At 35.2% G+C, this 25,587-nt stretch overlaps 4 protein-coding genes across 6 annotated transcripts; 1 reads left to right on the plus strand and 3 right to left on the minus strand.

The window, feature by feature from the left end:
* On the minus strand, positions 1-4,780 carry LOC116002512. The gene is made up of 6 exons (XM_031242665.1): positions 4,012-4,780; positions 2,060-2,225; positions 1,342-1,524; positions 1,146-1,229; positions 860-941; positions 1-768 (listed from the first exon to the last, which is right to left on the minus strand). The coding sequence occupies exons 1-6, from the start codon at positions 4,431-4,433 to the stop codon at positions 323-325; spliced, it is 1,383 nt and encodes a 460-aa protein (XP_031098525.1). The 5' UTR covers positions 4,434-4,780; the 3' UTR covers positions 1-322.
* A 445-nt stretch (positions 4,781-5,225) lies between these two features.
* Positions 5,226-9,200, minus strand: LOC116002134 (protein WVD2-like 3). Of its 3 annotated transcripts, none has more exons than XM_031242172.1 (7): positions 9,099-9,200; positions 7,386-7,935; positions 6,951-7,039; positions 6,750-6,834; positions 6,516-6,587; positions 6,227-6,337; positions 5,226-5,883 (listed from the first exon to the last, which is right to left on the minus strand). In XM_031242172.1, the coding sequence occupies exons 2-7, from the start codon at positions 7,929-7,931 to the stop codon at positions 5,587-5,589; spliced, it is 1,200 nt and encodes a 399-aa protein (XP_031098032.1). In that variant the 5' UTR covers positions 7,932-7,935; positions 9,099-9,200; the 3' UTR covers positions 5,226-5,586. The 3 variants fall into 3 exon arrangements, with proteins under 3 accessions (XP_031098032.1, XP_031098033.1, XP_031098034.1); XM_031242173.1 differs by lacking the exon at positions 9,099-9,200 and adding an exon at positions 8,872-9,061; XM_031242174.1 differs by lacking the exon at positions 9,099-9,200 and adding an exon at positions 8,070-8,256.
* Positions 9,201-14,398: 5,198 nt separating this feature from the next.
* Positions 14,399-18,572, minus strand: LOC116002133 (ureidoglycolate hydrolase). Its single transcript, XM_031242171.1, has 12 exons — positions 18,318-18,572; positions 17,786-17,871; positions 17,140-17,214; positions 16,817-16,945; positions 16,613-16,699; positions 16,211-16,410; positions 15,991-16,093; positions 15,635-15,726; positions 15,456-15,518; positions 15,065-15,305; positions 14,938-14,978; positions 14,399-14,732 (listed from the first exon to the last, which is right to left on the minus strand). Exons 1-12 carry the CDS (start codon positions 18,516-18,518, stop codon positions 14,635-14,637), a joined length of 1,416 nt encoding a protein of 471 aa, XP_031098031.1. The 5' UTR covers positions 18,519-18,572; the 3' UTR covers positions 14,399-14,634.
* Positions 18,573-20,104: 1,532 nt separating this feature from the next.
* LOC116001775 (DNA repair protein XRCC4-like) lies at positions 20,105-23,705 on the plus strand. Its single transcript, XM_031241712.1, has 6 exons — positions 20,105-20,384; positions 20,495-20,637; positions 21,439-21,567; positions 22,065-22,187; positions 22,372-22,604; positions 23,567-23,705. The coding sequence occupies exons 1-6, from the start codon at positions 20,222-20,224 to the stop codon at positions 23,568-23,570; spliced, it is 795 nt and encodes a 264-aa protein (XP_031097572.1). The 5' UTR covers positions 20,105-20,221; the 3' UTR covers positions 23,571-23,705.
* Positions 23,706-25,587: the final 1,882 nt, after the last annotated feature.

A 25,587-nucleotide genomic window follows, 5' to 3' on the forward strand; every position in this document is an offset into this window, starting at 1 on the left:
TCGATAAACTTTCTTTAAATATCATATTAAAAACACATAACAAGCTGGGTTAGACCACGAGTACAATCTCAAAATTCAATCCAAAAGCTGCCAATGGGCCAAGAATTGAAGGAGAAGAAAAGGCGGGGTGAGCCTTGGGGTTTAATAATGTTGTAGCGCCTACCAAATGAACAAGGCATGATAAACAACTCACAATGTTAAAATCCAAAAAAAAAAACAAACAAACAAACAAAATGTAAATATAATCATATTTTTTATTTCATTGCAATAGGGTACAACAAATGGAAGATGGTTTCCAGGAAAACACAAGTGAGCAAAATCCTCACCTAGGATTTCCTCGTTTCCGGCCAAGTCTTTGTCCTGCCCCAATTAACAGAGCTTTGCCTAATAATCCTGTTTGAAGGCTGACCAGAGCCACAGTTCCTCCTATTACCACCCATTTCCAGTCAATTCCGCTGCCATTTCTCCCGTGCTCGACGTTTGAAACCTCACCACTTTGCTCTTCCCTGGACACGACCTCCTGCTGACCATACTCCTGGCTTGATAGTTTCGTTGTGATTCCTGCCATCGTGGCACATCTTGATACCGGTGCATCGGTTTTCCTCATGTTCTGATATGCTCTGAAGCCAGCGTGCAGCTTCTTAACTGTTCCCCACATACCATGACGAACACCTAGCTTTGCGACATCCTTGGGAATTCCCATGTCTTCGTAATGGGTAAGGGTGACTTCACAAGCAGAGAATTGTCCGTCTCTCTTTTGTGATTCCACTACATCAAAATTTTAACAAGTCAAGGCAAGTTGCATGAATTTGCAGCTGCGTCCTTGGGAATTCACTTGTTTATGAATGATAGAACCTACCAGGCCTGATAACCCAACTTGAGAAGTACACATCCACACGCCTAGGTTTGTCCCGCTTTGACAAAGCTGGATATGGAACGCTCTACAGTTTGGAGATCGCATGTTAGAACATAGACAACATGCACACTAATGGTAATGGCAAGTAAAAAAATGATTGCAAAACTTAATCACTGCTACCCACATTTTGAAACAATAGAAGATTATAAGATGTAACTTAGCAAGAAACACACATAAATTTGCAGCTTGGTGTGTAAGTTCTAAAAAATCGTATTCAAGAACCTCGTACCTTTGTTACACAATAATATGCTCTTCCTGATTCCCATATTCGTTTACCAATGATATACTCACGATCGCTGCAGAAAAATGGAAACTGCATACAGCAGTTTCAAGTCATTAGAGTGTTACATATTAAAACTTGGACCAGGGAATTTTAATAGAATTATGTAGCAGATATATGTAGAAACTTCTCATCTTTAACAAACCTTTTTGATCCAGTGAACTATCATGAACCCATTATGAGAACACTCCTGCAATATCTTGAAGTATGCAAGCATAGGATCCCATTTAGGCCTAAACTCATCATCCCAGAAGAAATCTCTGACAAGCTCCGGATTTGCATCCTCAAACACAGTTTTGCTCCGGAGTAGCAACCCAGGTGGGCCATTCTGGGGAAAAAAAGGGATTCAGTTAAAAAAAAATGAACAGACATGGAAGAAGAAATTCATGTTTACTTGTATCAAGTTTGAAACAAATTAAAACAAATGCTCATATGTGTGCATGTGTCTATAATGTGTACAAAGAATGTCCTAGCAGAACCATGCCTAGGATTACAGCTCAGCAATCAACACAGCACAAATCAAGGTTATAACTCCTTTTTTTGGCTGTTTTGCAAGCCATGCATAATACCATTTAAAAAATTTAAACAAACTTCTATGGAACTAATGAAAGCATGAAAAGGTCTGGCTATAACTATAAGAGATTACCAGAAGAAAAATGGAGGAAAAGCTAGTCACTCTTCACACCAATATGGGAGAAAGAGAAACAAAGAGAATTGAGGTTAACCATACAAATGTGGTTTACAGGACAGTCAGGTACTTCTAGTTATTTTTCAAAACGAAAGCTATAATAAATAATAATGAAGGAAAAGCTGATCAGAAAATACGGGGAAAAAATATACATCAAAGACATGTTTAAACAAACCTCAGCCTCATGCCGCCAAGCTTGGTACGTCATGTTTGAAGTAGACCGTTCCATCATGCTTTGCCATGCCATCTCCCCATCTTTGCCATCTAGAAGTAGCAAAAAATGTTCCAGATCATTTTCTGTTACATCCTCTTTCTCTTGGCCAGAATTTCCAGTAATGCACCTGCACAACCAGTAAAGCTAAATTAAACAGCTAATATTAATAACCCAAGAGGACTGTGTTACTTTAACAACATTAAATAAAATAGGACAGTTTTCTGGCCCAAAATATTTGTCAAATCAGGATTAGCATTGCTGATACAACCTAATCTTTTCAAAAATACATCAACTGTTTGATCAAATTAAGTATAATTTCAAATTGCAGGAAACAATTGTCAATTGGACTGTTGCCTATATACCAATTCATACTGAGATATGCAATACCAAAGGATGTGGAAAAATTGAGACTTTGTTAGGGCTTAGGAGGATGTTGTAACTGTAAAGACAATACTCACTCCAAAGTAAGTTAGGACGCAAGAAAATCAGGTGAATCATATTCTAAGTGAACAAGAATAGTATGAATCAGTAATCACAAGCAAGAGTCACTATATGAAGCCATGGTCATGTTAAGCCAGTATCTGGATGAACAGATATTGACTAGAGATAGCTAGTTATTGGAGTCTCACCTGTAGTTTTTGCCCTTCATAGAGGATGAACAGATAAAGCATTAATGAGTAAAGGTGGGCAAAAATTTATAAAAGAGGTGGAAAATCACACAAATAGCAGCTCCTGCAAGAACTTAGTGTGCATGCATTCAACCAAAACACACAAAACTTGAAATTTTTCTCCGAGTATTGGGTTCTTTATGTAATTGTAGTTGCAAGTAGTACCTTTCCTGAACAAGCTTGTTTCTACCATATATGTTATTCTTTTGCAAAGCTCTATATTTAAGAACAGAGAGATATGGTCCTTGTTCCCAAAACAAATGGGAACAACTTCTGACATCACATGAACTATATGACAATATTCTCAATGTAGTTAGAAACTTCAAAGAGCTATGCAGAAAGCACATATGTTGTGTTAGAAAGGAATGCAAACCTCTATACCTCATTGCAGATACCTACACAACCAAACAAGAAGAAATTTATGCATACTGCCTTTACATGGACAATGACTACTATGCACACTATAAAACAACCAGCCAAAATGGATTGATACCTTCTTAGTAAAATGACAACCAAGCAAAAAGTAAGTAGCAGGTTCCTACTCCCTTTAAATATCCACATTAAAATGCAACCAAACAGAAGTAATCAATGCTACTTCACTCCAAAGTGATTGTGCCTCTACACATAATCTAATAATCACATAGACATATAAGCAATATCAAATCTTTAACTAAATCAGACAAATCCTTCGATCATTCAATGTTGTTATCCACTTTAACACCACCTTACTCTATTAACCCAAAAAAATTGTTGAACTATCACTGGGTTTACACTTCTGGACAACATTTGATTGCTTAAAGTGTTATGTTTCTCTTTTTCCATATGGGTTGTGGGTGGAAACTGGAAAGATATCTTACCTTTTCAGTTAAAAGAAACCTATTACTTGAATGCCTCCACAAATATCTAAATTCTCTATATTTCAAATCTTTATGCAATTGCCGATGATCTTGTGGTCCACTGGCACGGAGTGGTTCTCCCAAATGGGGAGGTCATGGGTTTGAGTCCTAATCCTAGTTCTAGTCCGTATGTTGAGAAAGTAGTTATAAACACTTAAACAGATACTGAAAAAAAAAATATGTTTATGCAATTAAGGTGCAGTTAATGAACATAAAGCATGACCATAGTTGCTCTTCAATTTCTATAAATCAATATCAAGCAGAAACATAAATGCATAGGTACTATTGTTCTTAAATTGACCTATCACTTATAGACACACAGACAAAAGTGCTTCAAATTAGAACATACTGAATAATATCCTCAGTGCTCCTCCTCTCAACCAAATCCGAGGCTGTGGTCGTCCAATCAGCACCTTCTCCATCCACCGGAGCCGAAACATCCACCGTCTCGGAAGACGGTTTCCGCGTCCTACCACGGAAACTATTCCACAACCTCCGGCCAACCGAGAACGCAGACACAGCCGTGAATGCGAACCAGAGGCGGCGAGCACCGAAGCCGGGAGGAGCGGTCCAGACGATCCGGTTCAACTTAGCCCTAAGGCCGAGAGCGAGAATCCCCGTCCAGCGGGGGCGCCAGGACCAGCCAATCATGAGGCCGATCATCACCGCCATCCAAATCGGGACGATGCAGACCAAAATGTCGACGAATGCTTCCATCATCGCTGGCTTATTGACCAGCTCCACCATCCCCACCCACCACTCCACCTCCATTTCCTCTAACGGTCCCCGACGAATGATACGCGTTGTAGTACGCCGACGGACGCACCTACTCGTATCGGCATTAATAACGAACGTGATTGAAGAGATGGAGCTGGAGAAGCATTAGATTACATAGATAGATAGATAGATACAGGCTAACTGAATTTTGGCCGGAGAGAGAGTTGGGATGAAGGTTTGAGGGAGGGAGAAACTCAACTGGGAATTCGTGGCGAAATCACGACGGTGTCAATTTTGACGGTCGATCACTCATTTCGTTAATCCTCGCTGTTATCTATCTGAGCTCGGCGCGTGGACGCAAGTTGTTCCGGAAACGGGTCCGGAGATCCGAATATCCGATTTCTCTTCAAGTTGAGACTTGAGATAGGGACACCGGACACTTTTAAAACATAGTTTTAGAAAAAATTATAATTTATGTACTTTCCTGATAGGTTAATTATCAATATTACTCTTAAATTATTAGTTGAGTAAATGTTGTTTAATTTTTAAAACGGTACATATACTGATCCTCTCGTAATGTTTTTCCTTAATTTTTTTGTACGGTACAAAAATTGCAATATATATACTGTTTTTAAAATTAAAGGACAATATTTATACCATTAATAATTTAAAAGTGACATTGATAATTAACATATTATGAAGGAGCATACATTATAATCTTTTCAAGAATTTTAAATGTGCTTATAATTCAATGAGTAAATTAGTTATTGTATAGGTTAATGAACTACTAATCCAATTGCAAAATAGAGTAAGAGTAAGAGTCAAATTCTACCAGAACGACCGGAATTTGGGAATACCGAAAAATGTCACTTTATTCTCAGGGTATGGGAGAGTCAAAATAAATTACATACATACATAAGACTACATTACAACAGGTGTAGCAAGTTTCTTTTTTTTTACATAGAAATGAATGTAATTACAACATGGTGAGGTTGAGTTCTTCTTTTCACACAATATATATGGATGGGCATATAACTTAAAAGAGAAAATTTACACTTCCATTAATTAACATAAACAGACCACTGCAGAGGGGTCAAGAGCCTTGATACAGCAACCAAAAGCACCACCACAAGAAGAGAAACAGAAGAAAGGAGAGAGAGAGAGGCTTTCCACTTATTAAATTAGGAGAAAACTCACTGATGATGGATCAAGAATGAACAGCAATGTCAACATTTATCTCTTGATGTCTCTCGGACATAACGGGCTCGGTTGTCTCCGCTTTGTTGTGGTTGGGATCGTCTTCTAGTTCGAAAGTTTCGGTGCCATTTTGGACATCGGCACAGTGTTTTCTACTCTTTGAACCGAACATGGTACTGTCTCTATAAACGCCAAGACTGTGACGATTTGCTTGGCCGCTGTCTCCTATCCCTTTGTCTGAACCAGCTGCATCGCTGCAGCTCTTTCTTCTTCCTAACTTTGGCGATTTGGCACGAGTTGGTGGGGGCTGCCATAGATACGACGAGGCAGTTAGAGATTGGTCAAAAGGCGATCCATATTGTTCCATTTCATACCGCAACTCAATAATCAAATATACTTCATGTGCCAAGCACCTTGTGCTCAGATGGCATGTAGTGACTCTCCCATATGGGAGGTCATGAGAGGCGATATTGACTCTTTGTGCTTCAACAGGTTGAGAAAGTATAGACAAACAGATACTACAATGTAATAGGGTCAGTTGTATTCAAAAATATATATATACTTCATGTAATGCTGTTGAAGCTTCCGAAACATGAATCGATGAAAGGAGAATGCATCGTATAAGCATTTTATCCATGATATTGTAGTACCTTCTTTAGTTCAATCTTGGGCGGTGGTCCATCATGGTAGAAGCTTGGCATCGGGTTTGCTTTAAATAATAAACTCTTCCTCAGTTGCTTTATAGCTGCTTCAGTCTCTTCCTGAAGTGTTAAGGAAGGGATAAAATCGCAACGGGATACATCATATTGGTGCGGTTCATTATTTCGATATTTATTTATATATTTATTGCTTTAGTAGTTTTTAGCATGAGTTTTGAGGGCTGGTATTCCTAGATAGCGGTTAGCACGAGTAAAATGAAGATGGTGACTCGAATAATACCTTTGTTCTTGCCTCCCACTCACTTTTCTCAGCCTCCAGAGCTTGATGTTTCTCCTCCAACTTCGAGTAAAACTGATCAACAGAAATAAATAAATAAATTCATTAGCTAAGAATTTTGTATCCTAGATTAGATTGAGCAAGGTCGTTGTGCACACGGGGAACTCAAAATTAAAATTTAAAACGAAAAAAGAAAAATCAAAACAAAAGAACAAAAATCAGGATAGTGAGCTATACCTCCTTCCTTCTCTCTGCACGTTTGGTGCATCTAAATATTGGCGCTGATGCAACAGTTGTCCTAGGCTTTGTTCCCGATGCAGTACTTCACATGGTCAAGGAAATTATTAAAAATAGAAACAAAGAATTGAAGAGAAGGGGCCAAATCAGGGACCCCAAGAAAGCGATGTTATCAATTTAGCTCAAAGAGAAAGGGCATACAAATTAGTAATTGAGCATGAATCTTCATCATCAGGATGCTTCTTGTTATCAGGTTGCAGTGGCTTTCTTGTTGCCACGGGTAAGACTAACTGCACACAAAAAGGGAATCAGTGATCTATAGGAGCTAACATTACAACCCCCTTGGAGCAATAACTATGTACAAAATTCCATTAACTAAGAGACAAAAAAAAAAAAAAAACAAAAAAACAAAAAAAACAAAACAAAACAACTTAGGAGCCAAGACCTTGTGGTCTAGTGGCACCCGGTTGCACTCCCATATGGAAGGGGGTGGGTTCGAGCCTTAGTGGAGGTGATATTGACTCTTTGTACTTCAGTAGGTTGAGAAAGTAATTAAGAACAGATACTGCATTGTAACAGAGTCAATAGTACTCAAAAGAAAGAAAAAAAAAACTTAGGCCGAACAAAGGCAACTACCTGATTTTGTTTGGTACCAGTTGGGTGTTGCAAGGTGTTTGTTTGAGATGGCTTATTCACAGGTGTGATGTTATCCACATCATTCCCAACAAGACGGTTTCCATTAGAAGCACGTTTTTCAGTTGCCAGAGCAAACGGCTGAGGAACTGTGAGCTTTGTTTTGCAGTTTCCAGCAACCGATTTGGTTGCAGTTTTAACAGAAGCTCTTGATTTTGGGTTAATATCGGTTGCTTTTGAAACTTCAGAGTCAATATCCTTCTCGGGCAACATAATCTCAGATTTCGAGCTCGGCTCATCATGTTCCTTAAACTTATCATCTTCTTCAGGAGGTCTAGAAATCGGAATCGATGTTTCAGCAGTGCATTCCTTCACTTCGTACTCCTTTCCTTCAGAATTCTCTTCCGGCATACTGGTTTCTCCTTCCACACTGGCATGCTCATGATCGACATCTTGATTACTACTTAGATCCTGTGAAATAACATCCTGAACGCTCACAACGCTATCAAGCTCTTTGTCCATACAAATATCAATAACTTCCATCCCCATAGATCTGCAAAAATTTAAGCATGCATTAGATGAGAAAACATATTTTTTGGTTTTTTCCATCCCATCATTCAGTCGTAGAAACTACGTGCTTGATAAAAAGAAAGTACTTCGTGAAGCGGTAATCACATAGATCTTTACTTAGGTTGATCTCCGAAAACAAATGTCCATTCAGGAGTTGCCGGATTTGATTTCAGCCGAAAAACTTAAGACATAAACATCAAAATACAGCAGAAAAGAATTTTCTATTCACCATAGCATCTCAATGAGGATTTACATCTTTTCATGTTCTTAAAAATGACAAAGACACATATACACATATGTCAAATAGCAGGCATCCAAGCATTCACCTACCACCCTTAAAAACTTAAACACGAATTGATTTCACATAAGAAACAGATTTGAAATGCCAGATTCAAAGGCAGATGTACCGAAGAAGGAAGAACCTATTGATACTTTAACAAAAGTTAAACAAATGTATGGATTAAGCAAAATCAAAAGGAGCAAAACATGATTACTAATAAAGAGGAGGAACAAGCAGAATCATTCAGCTTCCTAATTTAAATATAAAGAAAAGCTATCTAAAATAATAGCACTAAAAGTAAAAGTATACACATCAAATCATTATATCAAACACCTTTCCCCCCCAAATGTAACACCTTGTCAGATATGTACCCAAATCAGTGAAATCACCCTTTTAACTCCAACAACAACACAGGAAAAAGCTCTGTCTCAATTGAAACAAAATTTAAAGCTAAAATTTAGATTTCAACTAATGAAAGATAAACATAGTTCTTCAAAAGTAAAAGACCAATGTAAGTGAATAAATCAATTACACTAAAACTCTTTTAAAAATCCAATCTTTAATTCAACCCATTATGAAGTTCTACTTAATTATACTTCACATTGTATTAGCTAAATCAATTTCTAATTTGACTCCCACCTGATAATCAATTTCCAGTGAATCTCCAAATCCCATTTCCCACATTCTAGAATCACTAAATAAAAACCCTGCAAGAACCCTTTCAGGATTGCATCTCACACAGATCTACACTTAAATTGGCAGCTACCAAAGGCACGTTTCAATAGAAAGACAAACAACAGCAGATCAATGGAAATGCAAAGAGAGAGAGAGAGAAAGAAGACTGAATTTCAGGTCTTGGAACTGACCCAGGAGAAGAGAAAGCCACTGTTTGCTTCTTCCGGGTCGGTCTGATCTTTTTCTGTGCTTTGCCTTATCGAGGAGTTGTGGAGCGGTGTCTCTGTTTGTACCGTCTCTGTTGCACTATTTATATGAGCTTGCATGCTCTATAGATGAAAATACATTTGATAAAACAGATAAAAACAAAAAAGTTTAGGTACTGTATTTTATAATCATGTTTCTGTCTCTCATATAACAGAAGAAATCAAAAGAAAAAAAAAAAGGTTTAACAATAATCATATAAAAACATTCACAATGGTGACATGTTAAGGAGTTAAACTATTTAATGTGTTATTGCATGCTAGACTAATGACAGTTTGTAAGAATAGAACTCGTAAACTTCTAATACGAAAATTATATTTCACTCATTCAGTCACTCCTGATAATATTAAATGATTATTATTGAAACTTTTGTGAAATAATGGATGATATATGATTGAATATAATTGCACTTTGGGTAGAGGTGTATGATTAATATTTTATTTTTGTATAACTTATTGGATTTTTGCATATGGTAGTTCTGACTTTGTGGTTGTGTGCCTATTAGGCAATGTTTTGTATACCAAAAGACAAGTTACAGATACTTTAAAATTTTCATAATTAATTAATTAATATGAAAGTATAAATTGAAATTAATCACGTTCGAGAATACGATATGATTTGAGAATGACTTTTATTAATTGAAGTTTTATTATTGATAAGGTTTCACAACAATATGGTTTGAGAATTGAAGTGGAAACTCAACTATATTTAAATCTCTTTACAACATATGTATAGTCAAAATTGACATTCAAGCTGTTGCCTATTGAACTTTTGCAACACAAAGATTGTATGTTTAAATCTCATTTTATTACATATATTACAACATAGTCGATCACTTCATTTATCTGTTTTATTTTTTTTGTCAAAATGATGAATATAACACAACTATAATATACATATGAAAGAGCAGCACTGGTCTCTGTAATAGCTTTGCAAACCACACTAGAGTGGTAAACCACATTAGGGAAACATATTACGACGAAAATCAAACTCGTGACTTTTAGATACAAAATAATGCTCCACTTATTCGACTACATTTTTCAGGACTCTTGGTCAATTCTTTGTACATTTTTACCATGAGTATAAGATTAGATATTTGAACCAAATAATGAAGTTTAAAGCATACCCTTCACCTGCATTAAAGAACCATATATGATAGGATAGATAATGCTATGAAAGGTTGAGAAAGTTTCAAGCAATCTTCTAATTAGGTTTGAAAAGTACAAAAGGTTACAACTATTGATCAACATGCATTTATATATTCCCAAGTTTATTGATAACATTATATTGTGTAGTTCAACTTCCAAATGTAGTTAAGGTTGTCCTTATGCCTAAATGTATATATATATATATTTTTTGTTGGGATAACGTACAATTTCTTCTATTCGAGTCAAAGAAGAAATTATGAGTAAATTCAAGAAAAAAATAAAAAGCTAAATTGAGGTAGATAGATGAATCCCTCCACCATTTTTTATTACAGCTAGCAAAGCAAAAAAAATTTCTTTATCTTGATGCTCTAACCACAAGAGAGTTGGGTTGTCAAATGTCTCAACTAAAACATAATTAGTGGCATAAGTGATGTGGACCAATTATTGCTTAGTCCCCTCCCTTAAGCTCTCTCCTTCTAACCCTTTTGATAACACCCCCACAACCTCCATTTCCCCTTTTTTCCCTTTAAAATTGAGTGAACCATGTTGCGTTTTGAGATGTTAATTTAATTAGAAATTGATGAACTAATTCAAAAAGATTAAAAGAAATAGTAAGTTAAGGGTAAAAAGATTAAATTAAACACAATAAGAAAATCAGTTGGATTAACTCGATGGCCTGAGCTGGTAATTGATACATCCCTAGTTACATTTCTTCTTCTTTTTTTTGTGCTATTTTTTTTTTTTGAAAACTTTTTTGTGCTATTTAGATCATGATAAATGTTCTTTGCATACCATATATAGATTTTATCTACTTATATCCACCCTTTCCATGATTGATAAAGTTCCATTAGCAATTGTCAGTACTCTCTTGGTTGAACCTGTTACACGTGTAATAATATAAAGTGTAATAGCAAGTGTAAAACATGTAACATTATATTTAACCGTTATTGATCATTTAAAAGATTATAAATTATGTGTGATGAAATTGACTGAAAAAGTGTTAGTAAAAATCAAACTTGTGGCATTTTACATTCTAGTACGAGAATCATGTTTTACCCACTCGGTCACCCTTTTGAGTATATATATATTATTTGTATTGGAGTGGTTCCTAATTTAATTATTTAGAATTTTAGGTACTTTCGTTTTTTAAATCTGTAGTGGAGACTAAAGTGTATACGTATCCATAGAACTTTGAATAAATCTGCATAGATACAAACATTTATACACCAACCAATACATATTGTAAACATAACCAAAAAAAATTGTTGTGAATAGATACTTTATAATATATGGTGATCATTTAGTTGGTGCATCGTAATTAAATAGAATTATTAATTACTTAATTAATTAAAGAATGGAACAAAAAAAAGTTGTATAAATTAAATGGTGCCAGTTGGTTCATAAACAAGACCAGATTATATTGCAAAGCTATTATATTGTTGGTATGAGAATAAAGGAGTTAGGATCAACCACCCAATGCAATATAATTAGGTGTATAGAGATAAAGTTGCAGGTGCATAAAGATCGATAAAGTTGCAATATATATATACTTTGCACAAAACTACTACCAAAACCAATAATACTAATAACACATTCCGAAAGGTGCCCACGTATATTAGTAGAGTATGATATATTCTAGCTCATATAATAAGATCATAAGTTCAATTACCTTCTCGATCACCCTTAGATAGTAACCAATTCTTGTAATAGCTCAGTCATCCTCAGTGAATTTATTTGACAAGCTCGTTTGATAAGATATTAGAAAGAATCAAACTCATGGGATAAATACTGCACTCGCGAGATCAGAGAAGAAAGTAAACCCTACTTGTGACCTCATGCTTAATACTTTACATCTTTAAGTCTTCAAAGGTAAACCCTACTCTTATGTAATAGCTCACAAGAACTTACGTGACGAGCTCGACTGAAAAGATATTGAGAAGAATAAAACTCGTGACCTCATGCTTAATCCACCTGATTATCCTTTTGGGATATATATGTTTGTATATTGGCACCTAGCTATATACTATACTATATAAACATCTTGGGAATATACCTTATCATATACTTAATTATTACTATATAAGTAATATATAGTATATGTATTCGTGTGTCCATTTTTTTCCCCTTGGCACTCACCAAACTTCCAACTAATTTTATGTGCAAACACTTTAATTTACTTTATCTTTTAGTTTTTGGATTATTTATTTTCCCAATTAGCATGCGGCCAAATTTTACTAAAAATAATACGGAGTAATAATTAATAGGGGCCACCATTTGGTTTAATTTAATTTGATAATAAAGATTAATTTATTCAAAATTTTGACTATTTGTTTCATGCAGAATATTCTTAATGATTGTTGGATTGTAAGCTTTCAAAGTAGCAATCAGAGAGATATAGTGTAGACTTAAAAGCAATTCCATAATAGGGTTTTGTGAACATTTTACATTAAAATATGTGATAGGTAAATGATTTTGTTGAAAAAATCCAGACTAAGTTTGATAAATTTATGATTAACAAGAATATATAAGTCAATGATTGTTACCTAATTATCCTCAACCTGTATCTTTGTTAGTTAAGAGATGCTAGAAAATTGTATTAATTATACTATGGCAGACATTGTTGAGTAAATGCATGATTAACCGAGTTAGTCGTCAGACAAGGTTCTCGCTTTGAGCTTGTCAGTTATGAACAACATTGACTAGTTTATCTCTTCATGGTCATTTGCTGATTAGGATCATGAGCTAGTTTAACTCTTTATAGTTCATTGCCAGTTAGGATCACAAGACGGATTGGTTTACCTCTTTGTGATTCTTTACTAACTGGGGTTACAAGGTAAGACATCACCCAAAATACACATTCAGATAGTAATTGCGAACTTTCTTGTTAATAATTGTTTAACAAACTGCTAAATGCTAATACAATTACAAAATAAAAAGTTTGACTCTGGTAAAAGGCTGGTGCAGCATGTATGTTAAAAAGTTTTGAAATAGAAGAATTTCTATAATTCCATTAGAATGTTAAGAGGGTGATCAAATGTAGATGAAGTAGATTACGGTGGATGGGGTTGGTTTGAGGGGCAAATTATGCTGTGGACCCAGGTCCACCTTGGGTCCAAAACTACGTCGTTTTTTTTTTTTTTTTCAAAATTAGTAAACATATTGCTGAATATAGAGTTGTCCAAAAATGTGTCAATGTAGAGGTTTCAAAGTGTGAATGTAGAGTATATAAATCGTGAATGTAGAGTTATGAATGTGTGAATGTGAAGTTCTCAAGTTGTGAATGTAGAGTATAGAACCTGTGAATATAGAGTTTTGAGTGTGTGAATGTGGAGTTTACAAATTGTGAATATAGAGTATAGTGTATGTGAATGTAGAGTATAGTTACTAAACATATAATCCTGTAATGTGTGAATGTGTAGTTTACAAATTGTGAATATAAAGTATAGTGTATGTGAATGTAGACCCAAGTCCACCTTGCAAGGTGGACCTGGGTCCAAGGCATAACAACCCGGTTTGAGGTGGCACCTGAGTGCAATTGTTAGCTGTGATTTTGATTATTATTATAAATATAATATAAGTTGGCCTGGTGACAAAATGATAAAAGGGCCTTACCAACCCATCAAATTATTTTATTCAAAGGATAATTTGTTTCATGCCCTATCACCCACAAACCTACACCATCTTCTATTCTTGTTTATATTCTTCTATTTTTTTCTCTCTCCTAGATTATATTATATAATATATTACAAAACAATCTTTATATTTTAAAGATTAACCATCACATATACAATAACCAATAAACAATAAATAAATATAATTACAAGTTACTAGGGTTACGTGTCGCGCTCGGAGGAGACTACCAAATTGGTGGCCTTCTCAGGCGAAGGAGAAGGCAGACCAGTTTGTCGCCTCCTCCAAATGCGACCATTGTCCGATCGCACGATCGTTGGTGATTGTTGCCAAGAAAATTGTGGAAGGGTCGTCGGAACCCTAAGTAACTTGTAATTACAAGTCACCAACCAGTTTTAACATATTTATGGTTTAATTGTAACTTTTGAAAGTTTTAGAGTCTAATTAACTTTTTGAGTAAGTAAAGTTCATATATTTCGACTAAAAATAACTTAAGCAAAGTCTTATTAGCGTTACACCATTCATTGCTGAATATTAGCGTTACAAAGGGAAATATTCTTCTTGTTGTTGGATTGTAATTAAGCTTTCAAACTAGCAATCACTTTAGACCTACTTGAAAGCAAATATTAGCCTTACAAAGGGGTTTCACAATGAGTTGAACTCTTCTGATCTTCTGTTCAAGGCATCAAGACAAGGACAACTTTGCAAGAGTCAATGCTAATACTTTCACACCATTTGCAATATCCTCAACACCCGAAAACTCTTCGGGTTTATGGCTGTATCCTGCAGAAGAAGCGAAAACACATCATAAATATGTCATACTAATTTATACTCGTAAATCTTCCACCCCAGTTCAAAAACGGGGTTGTCATTCCCCACCCCGTTCTTTAATGCACCGATTGAATAGTTGTAGAAACGGAAAATGCAGGCTCTCGTGGTACGAACATGTTTAGGGAATTGAAAGCGTTGGATATATATATATACATACCTTTGTAGCACGGAATGAATATCATGCCCATTGGAGATATTCTGCAAAGAAGCGGTGTTATATTATAAATCGAGAGATTTATTTACTAAATTCAAGATTGATGTTTTTTTTTCCTAGCTCGACTTACCTGGCCATGAACAAGGAATCATGATAGGCTCGGCTAATCATTTTCTTGTAACTCAAATTTAGCTCCTGGCACGCTGATTCTGTTGCTCGAGTGATTGATTCGTCGGAAAGGGCAGGAGGATCTTGGTTCACTATTTTAAACTCTGACAGCTTCACTCTACGTTTCTCGGATATGCTTAAGGCAGACTGACGTATTTTCTCAACGACATCGTTTCTTCGCTTTTCATCTATATCACGTGTATCTGCAGCATGGGTAGGAAAATTAGTGTGGCAAATATTCTGCAGAAGCGAAATTCTTTAGAATTTTTGACAGGTTTGAGCGAACAGTATTGCCAATATTCCCCGCTAAAAGCATTGCTGTTAAATTCCATAAGGTTATATAAAGAGAATACCTATTTCCAGGTGTGATTTGCTTGGGATGCTGTTTATTGCTCCTGGATGCAGCTCCAGAATACCTTGTTTAAAAAAAATTGTTTTCGAATTGGACATATTAGAATAAGGATATAATGAGCCTCGGATCTTCTTCTCAAATATTTTGACATTGGGATAGAAAATCCGATAAGTAACTTACCAACAGTGCCAACTGTATCAATTGATCCCGATTCCAATACGTGTTTCTCTACTGCTAGGTACAACTCTGCGGCAGCCAGTCCAGCATCGTTTCTGTCCAAAAGGATTCGTGCAACAATGTATTTAATTTCTAAATGGATTATAAATGTCTAAGATAAACAAAAGGCGGGGGAGTTCATTAGAAGTCCCGGTCCTCCCAAGACCAAGCAAAAGAGGAGGTTTGAGGTAGGTTAATAGACATAAAGTGCGAGTGTACCGAGTGAAAAGAAATTGAAAGAGAATGAAGTATGATGGTTTAGCCATTATCAGCATAGGCTAAACCCAGTATGATGGTTTAGCCATCCTCGAAATAATTACCTCTTTGGCATCAGGGCAGCTCCAGCATGGCCTCCATTGCCTTCGAAGTCAACTTTGATACTCGCGGGAGCAGCAATCGCAGTCACAACCCCGATAGGTAGAGCTACAGCAAAAGATGAACAAGTCAAGAAGGTAAAAGATCACGAGTCGGACTGAAAGCACTAATAAGTTATCTGCAAGACAATAATTTAAAAAAATAAAATAAATAAATAAATTCTACCTTCTTCTTCTAGAAGTGGACCTTGCTCTATGTGCAGTTCTATAAATGCAGAATAACTTCCTTTCTTTAAGAACACACTGGAAAAGTCTAGAGCATTTCCGTAACCAGCAGACTTTGCAGCATCAGCAAAGGAAATATTTTGACCGTCCACTGTCTTCTTGAGAAGTTCGGCAAGTTCCACACTCCCTGCCATTAAGCGGCTGCAAATTTCATAAGCATAAAATTCTAAGAACCATGATGGACACCCGGCCTCCAATTACGGTGCAAATCATTTTAAAGGTAAAGAAAAAGAGACAAAGCAAAAGAGAGATGCCAAAGGAGCAAAGTATGGAGACTAGGTAATGAACATAGCAAACGAGTGGGTATCTTTTTACGTTCTTAGTATCGTAATCTGGTTCTAACCTTCCCAAGCAGCTGATCCCAAACCTTGTAGGCTCTTCTGAGGTGAACATGATTACTTCCAGTGACCTCTTGGGCTTGAAGCCAGATCTGTGAAATAGTTCGTTTGCTAAATAAATAATAATAATTAAAAAAAGCGTGTCCTGAGCTTGGCAGGTTCAAGAAAGCCTTCTGAATGTAACTGATTAAAGAAAATTTATGGTTTACCTATTCAATACATTAATTGCCTCGATTGCACCCAAAACACCAACCACGCCATCATATTTCCCCGAGTATGGTATGGCATCAATGTGTGAGCCCGTTGCAACTGGAGCTAGCTCAGGTTCATAGCCATTCCTGTAGTAAATGATCGATTATTCAGATGTGTACTTGCAGCCAACTGCTAAGGAAAACAAAAAGCCAACCCCGACAACATAATTGGCAGAAAGGATATATAACGTAGTTTCATGTTTGCAAAATCATAGAACAAGGATTCAAGGAGAGGCTTTAGAATATTTGAAGGGATATAAGCGAGTGAAATTATTGCTTACCACCGACCAAAAATGTTGCCTACTGCATCCTCACGTACAGAGAGACCAGAAAGACTCATCAAATCCTTTACATACCTGCATAATACAGTGAGAATAAATGCCACAAAAAGGGCATATTATAGGACTCAAAAAACCTTTCGTTTGTTCCAAAGTATGCAATCCATGTCCATGTGTGGCCGAATATTCTAAAAAAGATCATATGTCTGTCTAGGACTTCTTCATAAGATTTTTGTTCAGAGTGTGGCATTAAGCATCCCCATTTTCCAGGATACGCAGGGAATGAGTTTAACGGAAGTAATAAGTGGTTTTCAAACTTCACGTTCTTATAATTGGCAATTCACATAAACATGCCTGCATAGCAGCATATATGACAGAATAAAGAATCTAACAAAATAACATCCTGAACGACACATAACTACTCGAAATGTACTGCAATCCCAACATCTCCGTTTATAGCCAATATTCCATGAACCCCATGAAGCAGAACTTGTATTTGCAATTTCATAACTAACACATTCTGAGATGTATGTACAGTAGTACTTTTTCATCATATCAATCGACTCTTATCATCTTATCATGTTAAGCTGCTTGTTACCCAATACGAGATTCGAAGTGCATAGAACAGATGAAAGGTGTGCATATGTACCTCCTTGCCACTACATCCTTCTCACTGTACAGCACCCTAGTTACTGAAGGTGCAGGTGAATCTGAGAAAGTTGATAGCTCATCAATCTAAAATATGAGAATAGAGAAACACAGTAAGTTACATGGAGAATAGTTATCTATGGAATCAACAGTTGCCCCAATCAAGAGAGTCATAGAACAAAGTATTATAAGTTCAACTCCAAAGGAAGCGGTCTATTAGCTTTCTTGATAAGCTGGTTAGCTATGAGCAAAATAGACTGGTTTACCTTATCTTTGACAACTAAGGTCACGAGGCAGAACTTAACTATGTACACCATCGGAAAGTGGCTACGAGTTGCCCTCATAGGACCCAAAAAGAGAGTCATATAACACCAAAGATCAAGTGATTTTTTTCCCTTTTTACTTTTGGCAATAAAAATCAATCCCAGACTACAATTTCATCAGCACTTCACAAGACAATAGTAAAGATTCAGTCTTTAGGATAAATTAAGCCTGAAAAGGGGATAGGACTAGGGAGGGAGGGTAAAAAGCACCTGTTTTTGCAGAGAGTGAGAGTCCACCGATAAAGAAGAAACTGAGTTTAGAAAGTGGGGCTCGTGAATTGGGTACCCAGAAAACTCCTCCATGGTCTTGATGGTGGAATCTTGTTCATTGTTATAAGCTGAGAGTCCACCGAGTGCAGAGATGGAGAAGAAGAAGATGAAGAGCAGAGAGAATCTCTGAGGAATCTCCATGACAGGCTCAGAGGATATCTGAATTGATTGGCACAGTCTTTGTGCTCAAGTAGTCCAGTGTCATGTGACTCCTTTGATTTTATTCTGTTGGTGCATTTTTCTAAATTTATTATTAAAAAAAATTGTTTTGACATTAAAATAAGGGAAAATGGCATCTTTAGTCCCTGAGTTATAGGGGTAGTGTAAACTCAGTCCCTGAGTTATGGGTGTATGCGAGTTTAGTCCCTCAGTTATTCGCGAAGTGGCGAGTTTAGTCCCTGACCATTAAATTTGACGAAAAAATTAAAAAATATTCAAAATTTGAGGGATAAAATAAGAAATTCACATTTTATTCTTCTTCTTATATCAAAACCACTTTTACAACATTATTTTTCACTTCTTAGCCTAATTATTTTCAAGATTTTTCATTTTTAAAAGCATTTTAATAACTTTCAAATGACTTGTTAGGAACCTGACTCTCGTATAACACACTTAAAACTTAGCACAAATAAAGAAATGCATGATCATTGTATTTAGGTGTATGAAACACACTATCCTAACAAGTTTTTATCTTTTTACTAAGCAACAAATGTAATAAAATTAAAACTTTTGAGATTTTTTTACACACTATCCTATCTCAAAAGTTTTAATTTTATTACATTTGTTGCTTAGTAAAAAGATAAAAACTTGTTAGGATAGTGTGTTTCATACACCTAAATACAATGATCATGCATTTCTTTATTTGTGCTAAGTTTTAAGTGTGTTATACGAGAGTCAGGTTCCTAACAAGTCATTTGAAAGTTATTAAAATGCTTTTAAAAATGAAAAATCTTGAAAATAATTAGGCTAAGAAGTGAAAAATAATGTTGTAAAAGTGGTTTTGATATAAGAAGAATAATAAAATGTGAATTTCCTATTTTACCCCTCAAATTTTGAATATTTTTTAATTTTTTCGTCAAATTTAATGGCCAGGGACTAAACTCGCCACTTTGCGAATAACTGAGGGACTAAACTCGCATACAGCCATAACTCAGGGACTGAGTCTACACTACCCCTATAACTCAGGGACTAAAGATGCCATTTTCCCTTAAAATAATAAAGAATTGAAATTTTTACCATATTTGATTTCACGACTATAAAATTATTTCTAAATTTAGTCTTAAATTATTAATTTTTTACATTATTTTATAATTTTTTAAGTTTTGTCATATTTAATGTTGACTTAATTTCTGATCACCAATAACTAAAATTCAAGCAAATGATTTATTTTGAAAAACAAAATTATTATTTTTGGTTCCCTTTGGGTAAAGTTTAAGAAAGGAAAAAAAATGTAATTTTAGTCCCTCAATTATCTCTTGATAGCGGTTTTAGTTCTTAAATTTTTATTGTTACAATATATACTTTAACTCTTTAAAAAAATTGTAATTTTTATCCTTTAAATAACAAAACTATTAAAATTATATTTTAATACTTTTTAACGTTTATTTTTTAATTATAATATTATTTAGTCTTTGATAAATTTGTAAAATAAAAATCATAATTTTAACAAGTTATATATAAAAAAAAAAAAAATAAGGGGCAATGTGTCACAATTAAAAAAGAAAAATTTAGCCAAAAATGTTATAACTAAAAAACTAAGGCGGGAATCGCCATTGCCTTCCTCTGGAAGCTTCAAACAGCTCAAAGTTGTTACCTTGATTGAGTCTCCATCACTGCACGCCGCCATGGAATCGGAAAATCCGCGGCAGACCTGCTTGAAGCTGGAAATTCCGAGCAGCGACGAGTCGGAGCCCCGACGCGTGGAGCGGGTCTTCGTCAAAGGCACGTGGTTCCCTTCTCGCTTCGACCTCTCCATCACCAACGGCCTCCACGGTTGGATTTGCAATGGTAATTTTGCCTCAAACCTTTAAATTTCTCTTTATTTGTTAGAACAGAACGCCATTTCAGTTCCACTTTAGAGCTTGGTATATATGAGAAATTTTGATTTAATTTTGAAGCTTCGGAGGAGGAGGTTGAAGAGAGAGCGTCTCAGTGGGACCAGCCGGTTTCGGAATACATCGACATGGCCGAGAAGTACTTAGGGTTTCAACAGCCGGGTTCAGTTTACGGGTTCTCTGATGCCGGTGCTGGGCACAGAAGAGTAAGCTCAAGTTTTATTCATCTTTTCCTTATTTTTTGGGTCACTAGAGAACTATAAACCGAGTAGACCCCGCCTTGTGACCAATCGTTATATCGTGGACCAGTAGATCCTGATCCAATACACAGAATTTGATTTTATAATGTACAGAATTCATGTTCATAATGATAACATACATACACAAACATGATATAATGAACATGAACATTATGGACATGAATTCTGTATATTATATTAAGTGTTTAATTCATGTTTATTATACCGTGTTTATGTGTATATGTATTATGAACATGAATTCTGTGCATTATGAATATATGAAGTCAAATTCTGTATATTGGACCAGGGTCCACGATATAAATTGCCCCTTGTGACCTTAGTCGGCAAGGTAGTCCATAGCTAATCGGCTCAAACCAAGAATGTCAATAAAGCTTGTGATCGGCTCAAACTAAAAATGTCAATAGCCCCCATTTTTTTTTTCTTATTAATTGGTGCCATTGAAGAGATTTTGTGTATGTTAGACCAAAAGTTAGCATCAAAGGGTGATTATCTTGCAATAAATGCAAGGTGTTGAAGTCACATCCTTGATGTGATTCAAAAATTTAAGGCTTAAATCGCGATGAATAGGGTGCAGAAGTGCGCTGCACTGGTTTGTTTCTCATATGGTTATGGAAAAGTCTTGCATCTACCTGGTAACATGGATGATATCGAGATCTTTATTGCTTCCTTGCGAGAGAGAGAGAGAAAATATTAATGCAATATGCATATGCTTTAACGCACGCCCCTTTCTTTGTTTGGTACATGTAGTTGTCATGGACATTTGAGAAGGAAGGTACGAAGTTGGAGTGGCGGTGGAAATGCAAACCACCGCCTGATAGCAAGAACACTACTGCTGACATCTTGGATTTTCTTATGGATGCAAACATACAACTGAGTGTAAGACCAGGCATTGCCTTATTTTTGTTTCTTTAATTTTCCTTAATTGATGTGCTGGGAACCATAGTTGTGTCTATATATATTAAGCCTAGTACTCCTTATTGCAAGCTATCTAACCTTAGTGCTCTCTGCTATATTGGTTAAAACTTAAAATAAAAATTGATTTTATGTTGTTTGCATTGCTCCGAGGTTGGGCAAAATGTAAATGCCCAGAGTACTCATGGGAAGTGAAATTTCTACCGTGGGATGGACTGAGAGCCCAAGAATGTTCTTGGTGAATTTAACCACAACTTTAGTCCATTGATTTACTTTTTCTTTGCTCTAGGGGCAAGGTGGGTATTAAATCTCAAGCAAACGAGTTTCTGTGGTTGATTCTGATCACCACGCATTGATTATGTCGAACAATTGTCAAATCGAATCATATGTCACGTCTTGCTTTCTATAATGCAAATAGCAGCGAATCAGTATTTCATCAGTTTTTTGTTTGATCTAAATAGGAGGAAGTTCTCAACAAAACCCAGGCATTTGAGCGGCTACAAATTGAGGCTGGAAAATGTTTAGCCCAAAGTGAGAAACTTGTTAAAGAGAAGGAAGAATTTGAATCCGCAATATATGCAAAGGTATTAACCGCACTTCATTGCTTTCACAGTTGAAGACATGTTATGTGCTTTTATTTTATTAGATTTGGCAGAAGCTTTTTGACACTCCATATCTCTGTGTACATAAACCAATTTGAAAACAGAGAATGTTTAATTACGTCTTAGATGAAACTAAACGGATTTCTTTCTTCCCTCGTGATCTCAGTTCCTTGGAGTACTGAATTCAAAGAAAGCCAAACTGAGAGAGCTTCGTGATAGGCTTCCAAATAAAGCACCTTGTAAGCAAGCGCAAGAAGAGGAGGAAGAAGGCTCTACTGACAGAACCGAGACCTTTGACGAGGAAAGTAATGAAGAAAAAAGCGGAGAAGAGATGGATATGGATGCCACTGGCACCTCCAAGGATACTCAAACCAAAAAAGGTCATGGTAGAAACAGAAAGTGAGTATTCTCAACTTCTAGTTCCATTCCCTATATATATATATATATATATATATATATATATATATATATATATATATATATAATATCAAACCTTTAGATGCATGGGTACATGTTATCTTGTATGGACTAATAGCTAGAACTAGTTTTATTATTGGCCCTTAACTAGGGTGATATGTCAAGTTTATCCATTACATTCAATTTGGATAGGAGCCATCCCACAGGACATCCTTTTAAGTCTTCTCATTTGAATCTAACTATATATATATATATATAAACCTTATACTTGTCTTGTTATAATCTCTTAACAAGCTGCACATGCATGCATATATGCAGTCAATAGTTCAACATTCTTATCCAGTTATCCTCTTGTTATATTATACTATATTATATATATATATACACGTTTACTAGTCATGTAAAGGAGGCTAAGCTAGCCTTGTTTGACATGTCTCAGAAATGCTAGCCTATAAATACCCTTCATATCCCATACCTACATTATCAATAAGCCAATTACGAAGCAAAACTGTGTATAAGAGAATAGCTAGCATACTATAAACACCATAGAATGTCATTCATTTGTCAAGGTAAGCTCCATTTTATGTTGATTTGTCACTCTTTGAGTATTATGTCTATCACTTTGTTTGGTAATCGACAAATCGGTGAATCCATTTTAAGGAATTTGTCAATTTTAATGGTTTGACTTGGTTCAAACGCCAAACATTCTGTTTGGTAAATAGTGGTTTGGAGCAGCGTTTTTGCTCTAAACTGTTGAAATCTCAAATGTTATACTTTAAGCAATGTTTGGAATTAGGTACACCCTTATAAGTCATTAAACATTAAACATCTAACTTTACCAAATATTCTGCTAGGAACGGTTAATATAAAATAGATATTCAATCCGTTAATCGCTATTTGTCAAACAATGCCTATGTTTTTATTGTTTTTCGTTGTGATAATAGGTAAGAATTCATGGCCGGAGCTGGTGGGGGTGGAAGCTGAGATAGCTAAAGCTACCATTGAGAGGGAAAACAACTTAGTCACTGCTATAATCGTTTTCCAACAATGTGGAGTGCCAGAAGACTTCAGGTGCAATAGGGTTTGGGTATTTGTGAATTGTAGCAATGTTGTTGCAAGTGTTCCAGTGATCGGGTAGTAACTACGAATTTTCAAGTTTACTAAATAACTATAACTATGGTACTAGTAATGGGTAGAAACCCATAATAAAAATGATGGTCTCTTTATTTTGTAACATTAAATAAAAGTGGGTAATTTGATTAATGAATAAAATTTTATTGCCTACTTAATTGTTCTATTTTTGCTCTAATCCTAATTCTTTGCACTTGTCCTGAAAACAAGCACTTACACGCTCTCAAATACATGTACATTAGGCCCACAATATAGTTAAATCCACAAGTCTTAGGTGCAATCCTTTGACCCCACATGTCAACCTCGATGCTTCTACGGAGCATGCATACGTGTGGTACCGTGCCGAATTTCAAAAGTAGAATATACATGTGGTCTTACACAGTTACAAGATGTTGTTTAGTTTCAAGACAAGTCCTTTAACCTTATATATGATTAAAGATACTTTTCAATTATTGTAAGGTCAGGGTTCATTACCCAATGCCCAGTCAGTTATCAAGTTTAAATGCTTGAAATTTCAATGTTCAGTAATCAAACTTTAATTCCAAGCTAGCAAACAAAGGACCACATTATGAACATTCATATTAAGTTAATAGTTCATCTTATAAGGTGAAGACCATGGTCCATGGTATAATAATTCGCTATCAATACTCTCTACCTCTCTATTCTGCATAGGTCCAATTCTTCATTGAGTCTTGCGTAACACATTACTAGAATTGTCAAAACAGACTTTAAAATGTATGATTATTTTGCTAATGAATATTTAATTACCAAAAGTTATTTTATTCAAATGAGACTGCGACCGTACATTAATTAATAATTAACCATATGGTGATGTAGTCAGCTGAGACAACATTTCCACATACTTAGCCAAGTACAAATCTTGGACAAATGCAATACGCAATATATATAAAATGGCTGAATATATCTATCTCTATATACTATATATGGATTGTGCATTCTTAGTCAACTTCCACTAACAACAATTTCATTGTAACAAGTTAAACTGCTGCAAAAACGTGCTCCTAGTCATCAGCTGTTCAAAAATTTTCCACAATCTTTTTTGGTAATAGTTGTTTTAATTTCGGTTATTTTTATTGATGATCATTGGTAGATGTTTTAGACACAATTCAAAATTCTAAGTTCAAGACTCGGACAAGGATATGATACTGACTCTAGGATCAATCCGAGAAGAGAGAATTAAGTTGACACGTAGAGTTGAAGGAATGGAATTAATCGATGGGTAGCATTTGTAAGCGCAAGAACCGTTAGGATCTTTTTTATAAATAGTCCAATTCTTGTTTTTTTGAAACACCTTCTTGTTTCATTCTCATACTTCCAATTGTATGGAGTAATATAATAATCAAGCAAATAATAGCAAGAATACTAGATTTCATTGTCTTTTTTTTTATCATTTGTTTATCTTTTACAACCCAATTGTTCTTAATCTTTCATTCTAATTAATTAATTAATTAATTCAGATACCAATGAAATTATTTCAATTTCAAATTTTTTGAATTGAAATTCAAAACAAATAAAAAAAGAAAATGAAAAAAAAAATATCTATAATATTAAATTAAATAGAAGATTTCAATTCTATCTAATTAGAAGAAATTCGACATATCTATTTTGAATTGGAATTTTTTATTCTATTTTAATAGAATATATTTTCATTTTCTATGAATTCTGAAATTCCATTTCAATATTATCTTCAATTGTATGTTTGGCATTTTCTTATTTATTTATTATCAGTTTCAGTTAATGTGAATATAAATAGTTAAATCTAAATAGTTAATAGAAACTATAACTATATATAAATATAGAATATATCTAAAAG

Source organism: Ipomoea triloba, chromosome 13, assembly GCF_003576645.1.
Source record: "Ipomoea triloba cultivar NCNSP0323 chromosome 13, ASM357664v1".
Taxonomy (NCBI): Eukaryota; Viridiplantae; Streptophyta; class Magnoliopsida; order Solanales; family Convolvulaceae; genus Ipomoea; species Ipomoea triloba.